Source organism: Lissotriton helveticus, chromosome 1_2, assembly GCF_964261635.1.
Source record: "Lissotriton helveticus chromosome 1_2, aLisHel1.1, whole genome shotgun sequence".
Lineage (NCBI taxonomy): Eukaryota > Metazoa > Chordata > Amphibia > Caudata > Salamandridae > Lissotriton > Lissotriton helveticus.
Genome location: NC_136058.1, coordinates 368548549 through 368554548, shown reverse-complemented (window position 1 = coordinate 368554548; position 6000 = coordinate 368548549). Strand labels below are relative to the sequence as shown.

Sequence of the window (6000 nt, the reverse complement as noted above, 5' to 3'; positions counted from 1 at the left end):
GATCCTCATCTCCATCCAGTGCAACAACAGGGGCCAGCGGGAGCTCTACACCGTCACAGGCACCTACTGCAGCCACATCAGTACCCATATCTGTATCTAGTGCAACAACGAGGACTGGAGAGAGCTCAATGTTGTCACAGACACCCATCACAACCACTTCACGACCCACATCTGTGTCCAGTGCAACAACGTGGGCCATCAGGGGCTCTACGGCATCACAGGCACCCACCACAGCTACCTCAAGCCCCACACCTGCACCTAGTGCAACAACAGGGGCTGGCGGGAGCTTGACGCCTTCAGAGGCACCCATCACAGCTACTACAGAACCCACACATGCATCCAGTGCAACAATGAGGGCTGGTGGAAGCTCATCACCATCACAGGCACCCACCACAGCCAGCTCAGGATCCACATCTCCATCCAGTGCAACAACCGGGGCCAGTGGGAGCTCATTGGCATCAAAGGCACCCAACACCGTAACCGCTGGACCCACATTTGCATCCAGTGTAACAATGGGGGCTGGCGGAAGCTCTACACCATCAGAGGCACCTACAACCGGCACCTCAGGGCCCACATCTGCCTCTGGTGCTACAGTGGGGACTGGGACGAGCTCTACGTCATCACAGGTACTCTCTACCGCCACCTCAGAATCCACATCTGCATCAGGTGCAACAACAGGGGCCAGCAGGAGCTCTACACCGTCACAGACACCTACTGCAGCCACATCAGTACCCATATTTGTATCCAGTGCAACAACGGGGACTGGAGTGACTTCAGAGGCACCCATCACAGCTACTACAGAACCCACACCTGCATCCAGTTCAACAGCCGTGGCTGGTGGAAGCTCATCACCATCACAGGTACCGACCACAGCCAGCTCAGGACCCATATCTGCATCCGGTGCAACAAAGGTGACTGGGACAAGCTTTATGCCATCACAGGCACCCCCTCCAGCTACCTCAGGATCCACATCTACATCCAGTGCAACCACAGGGACCAGCGGGAGCTCTATATCGTCAAAGGCACCTCCTGAAGCCACATCAGAAACCATCTCTGTATCCAGTGCAACCTCGGGCACTGGAGAGAACTCAGTGTTGTCACAGACACCTATCACAACCACCTCAGGACCCACATATGTGTCCAGTGCAACAACTTGGGCCATCAGGGGCTCTACGCCATCACAGGCACCCACCACAGCTACCTCAAGCCCCACATCTGCACCTAGTGCAACAACAGGGGCTGGCGGGAGCTTGACGCCTTCAGAGGCACCCATCACAGCTACTCCAGAACCCACACCTGCATCCAGTGCAACAACGGGGGCTGGTGGAAGCTCATCACCATCACATGCACCCACCAGAGCCAGCTCAGGACCCACATCTGCATCCGGTGCAACAAAGGTGACTGGGACAAGCTCTGTGCCATCACAGGCACCCTCTCCAGCCACCTCCCGATCCACATCTCCATCCAGTGCAACAACAGGGGCCAGCGGGAGCTCTACACCGTCACAGGCACCTACTGCAGTCTCATCAGTGCCCATATCTGTATCCAGTGCAACAACGGGGACTGGAGAGAGCTCAGTGTTGTCACAGACACCCATCACAACCACTTCAGGACCCACATCTGTGTCCAGTGCAACAACGTGGGCCATCAGGGGCTCTACGGCATCACAGGCACCCACTACAGCTACCTCAAGCCCCACATCTGCACCTAGTGCAACAACAGGGGCTGGCGGGAGCTTGACGCCTTCAGAGGCACCCATCACAGCTAATACAGAACCCACACCTGAATCCAGTGCAACAACGGGGGCTGGTAGAAGCTCATCACCATCACAGGCACCCACCACAGCCAGCTCAGGACCCACATCTGCATCCGGTGCAACAAAGGTGACTGGGACAAGCATTATGCCATCACAGGCACCCTCTCCAGCTATCTCAGGATCCACGTCTCCATCCAGTGCAACAACAGGGGCCAGCGGGAGCTCTACACCGTCACAGGCACCTACTGCAGCCACATCAGAAACCATATCTGTATCCAGTGCATCAACGGGAACTGTAGAGAGCTCAGTGTTGTCACAGACACCTATCACAACCACCTCAGGACCCACATATGTGTCCAGTGCAACAACGTGGGCCATCAGGGTCTCTACGGCATCACAGGAACCCACCACAGCTACCTCAAACCCCACATCTGCACCTAGTGCAACAACAGGGGCTGGCGGGAGCTTGATACCTTCAGAGGCACCCATCACAGCTACTACAGAACCCACACCTGAATCCAGTGCAACAACGGGAGCTGATGGAAGCTCATCACCATCACAGGCACCCACCACAGCCAGCTCAGGACCGACATCTGCATCCAGTGCAACAAAAGTGACTGGGACAAGCTTTGTGCCATCACAGACACCCTCTCTAGCCACCTCAGGATCCACATCTCCATCCAGTGCAACAACCGGGGCCAGTGGGAGCTCTATACCACCACACACACCTACTGCAGCCACATCTGTACCCATATCTGTATCCAGTGCAACAACGGGGACTGGAGAGGGCTCAATGTTGTCACAGATACCCATCACAACCACTTCGGGACCCACATCTGGGTCCAGTGCAACAACGTGGGCCATCAGGGGCTCTACGGCATCACAGGTACTCTCCACTGACACCCCAGAATCCACATCTGCATCCAATGCAACAACGGGGGCCGGCAGGAGCTTGACGCCTTCAGAGGCACCCATCACAGCTACTACAGAACCCACATCTGCATCCAGTGCAACACTGGAGGCCGGTGGGATCTCAACACCTTCACAGGCACCCACCACAGCCACCTCATGGCCCACATCTGAATCCAGGGCAACAACAGCGACTGGCGGAAGCTCTACAATGTCACTGGCACCAACCACAACCACAATGGCTTCTTCTGAGCAAACTGCAACCCCGTCTTGCAGTGATGCTATAGGCCACCGACTGCAGTTCAAAGTTATCAACCGAGATTATACCCCAAGCATGAAAGATAAGACCTCTTCAGATTTCCAGAGAATCAGGAACATCACAGAACCGGAGGTAGGCTCCTCTCTTTCCCATTTGGTTTACTGTCATAAACCTCCCACTACTAGAATGTCCCTCTATTCATTCCCTCTCCATCAGTCATTCTTTTTAGCTTACCTTTCTCCCACTGCTATCACTTTTTCCTTCCTTTTATATCACTGCAGTGCACTCATTCCTTTTTCTCACTCTCTTTACACTTTCACTCTACTTTCCAAATCTCTCCATACTCTCTTAGTCTCTCCTGTCAGTCTATCATACTCTCTCTTCTACCCTCTCAATCTCCCTCATATTCCTTACATTTCTTCCTTCACTATCTTATTCAGCCCCACACCCTCTCTAGCTCACCTCACTCTCCCCATTTCTTTCTATGTCTCCTAATTCTCTATATCACCCGGTGTTTCCCATACTCTCTCCATCTGTCCCCTAGTTTCCCAATCTCCTCCCTTCTTTCTCTCCTCAATGTCCCAATCCCACCCTGTCCTTCTATCCTCTTATTATCCCAATCTCCCATACGTTCTCAATTTCATCTACCTTTCCCTGTCTTTCTCCGTACGCAAATATTCTCTCATTGCACTTTGCCTGTCCACACCTGATCTATTTTTCTCTTGACTAACTCTCCCTCTCTACCCAACCACACTTGTGCCCTCACTATGTGTTGGCTAAGTGCATTGATCAGCCCACCTTTCTATTAGTGCATTATATCTTCCAATCTCTTTTCCTCTTCTTCACCCTCTTCCGGTCACAAGAACCCTCTCCACTTTAGACTCAGACACCAAGCTCCAGCACATGTGTGCTCCCTTTTGTAGTCACAAGGGAGGGTAAGTGCAACATCGACACTCTCTGCAGCCAATGATTGATCTCCCAGGTGTCTGTCTGCTTCTATAAAGAGCACAGATAGGGGGCCCTTTGTGCACTGCCCCCATCCAGGTGATACCAGCAAAGAATATCTGTCCTTCACAATTGTCTATTTCCCCTAACGTCTAAAGCAAATGAAATTCCAAACTGTAAGCCCAAGCCAGTGGTAATGTGCCAGACTGTCGCCATTGTAAAAATGCACATAAAAGCAGGCAATGAGGAGCATGCAATGAAATAATGCAGAAAGAAATAATGTGAATGTCCAAATCAAGTTTTAATGTCAAGCTACAACTTTACTGATAATATTAATCCAAAGATGACAAAATAGACTCAGGTGAAAAAAAAACATACCAAACTCAAATTTGATTACTCATTGCTAAATACTAGAGGTGGGCGAGCAACTTAAAGCTTGAGCAAGGCACGAGCCAGACGCCTGGCTCTGGCTCAGCTCGATGTCCTCTTGTACCCTCGAGCCCAAAACGATCCGAGCTTCTACAAGGCTTCTACCTGCCACCCACACTTTAAGCTAAAGTGCCAAAAATTAAGGAAAAAACATTAACCTTTGATGTAAAACAGGAGAGGGGAAAGTGATACCTATCTAGTAGCTGAATGGCACAATATGAAATAAGAAAAGTTAGGATATTTCCGGGCTACCTCACTTGACCAAATAGTGTGATTCTAGGCAGATAATTTATATCACTGTGCTTCCACTTGAGGTATTGGCTGTAGACAGTGAATGCACTGTCTTGAAGTGACATGTTGCATATACTTTATCGGCTTCAACTCACCCATAAGCTTTCCAAATTTCTGGCTCCATCTGGACTCTCCTAATCTTTCTCCCTATGTGTCCATGGCATGCATGTGTCATGCTGGTGTTTAACCTCTCCCCTAGAGAATGGATCAATTACTACTAACCATCCACTGTTACCAATTTAGCAATTGTTTTAGGAACCACTCTTTATTTGATTTTGAGCACTTCGCACGAGCAGTTGTGTTTTCACTCGCTTCGATTCTGTAAACAGACCTGTAAATCATGTTTTTATCTTGTGACATTTGCTGAGCATTCAAAGACTGAGATCAAATGTCAGAGACTGTTTTCAGAGGGCACCTGTTACGGTCCCCAAACCCCTCCCGCTTCGCTGCTTGACCAGTTCCCCCACCACATCCCTCATCACTAATTGTCAAACATTGGATGCTTAGAAATTGGGTGAACCTCCTTATACCTTTTGAAACCGAAACATATTCGTTTAGAATGAACGCATAGAATGCTGTAACTATGCCACTTGAATGCCAATCAAAATACCACTGAGCCAAGTGTCCAGCATCCCAGCCACCTTGGAAACAGGAGATCAAAGAGGCCATGTCACGCCTCCTTCCTTATCCTGGAGTTAGTGTTTGATGATGCCTGCTGCCATCTATCCATCCACAGAGGAGAGTCAGCCCTGCCCACAGTCCTGACTGTCACATGCTGACAAACAGAAAGAGAAGAGAGAGAGTTGAAATATTAACTCATGTCTGCATGTAAGGGCCAGGCACAGGAAAAGGTATGAGTACTGTATTGCAATTCCATTTATGTAACACTTCTTACCCCTTTAATGCAAAATGCAACTGTTTCTTTCATCTAAAAGCATTTTACATGTACAGGCCACAAACCAACGCTTTCCAAAATCGCAATGCTGTAAACTTGCAACAAGTAGAGAGGCTTCCACTTACCTGAGTGTGTCCTTAGTGTGCCTATGCAGATCTACACTTTCACCTGATGTCATCACAGAGGATGTACGACGTTACAACGCACACTTTTACAACACATACCTTTACAACGCATTTTGTACAATGCAACATCCATTACAATGCACTCCATTACAACGAAATTTTAAAAACTACATTTACAACGCATTCCATTACAACGCATAATACCTTTACAACGCATACCATTACAACGCATAACATTACATTGCATGTTTGGTAAGTAGTGGATAGTGTAGGGGTAAAAATTACTATTCTAACTCCAGGGGGTGCAACAGTAGGGTAAGTGTTGGATAGTGTAGAGGTAAAAATTACTATTCTAACTCCAGGGAGTGCAACAGTAGGGTAAGTGTTGGAT

General features: G+C 49.3%; 1 protein-coding gene across 1 annotated transcript in view; it reads left to right on the top strand.

Moving 5' to 3' along the window:
* Positions 1-350: 350 nt before the first annotated feature.
* The window catches only part of LOC144803927 (uncharacterized), a 139506-nt gene continuing 133856 nt past the window's right edge, over positions 351-6000 (top strand). The window contains exon 1 of the mRNA XM_078671885.1: positions 351-3056. Coding sequence (XP_078528011.1) covers positions 351-3056 — 2706 coding nt within the window. The remainder of the gene's footprint in view (positions 3057-6000) is intronic.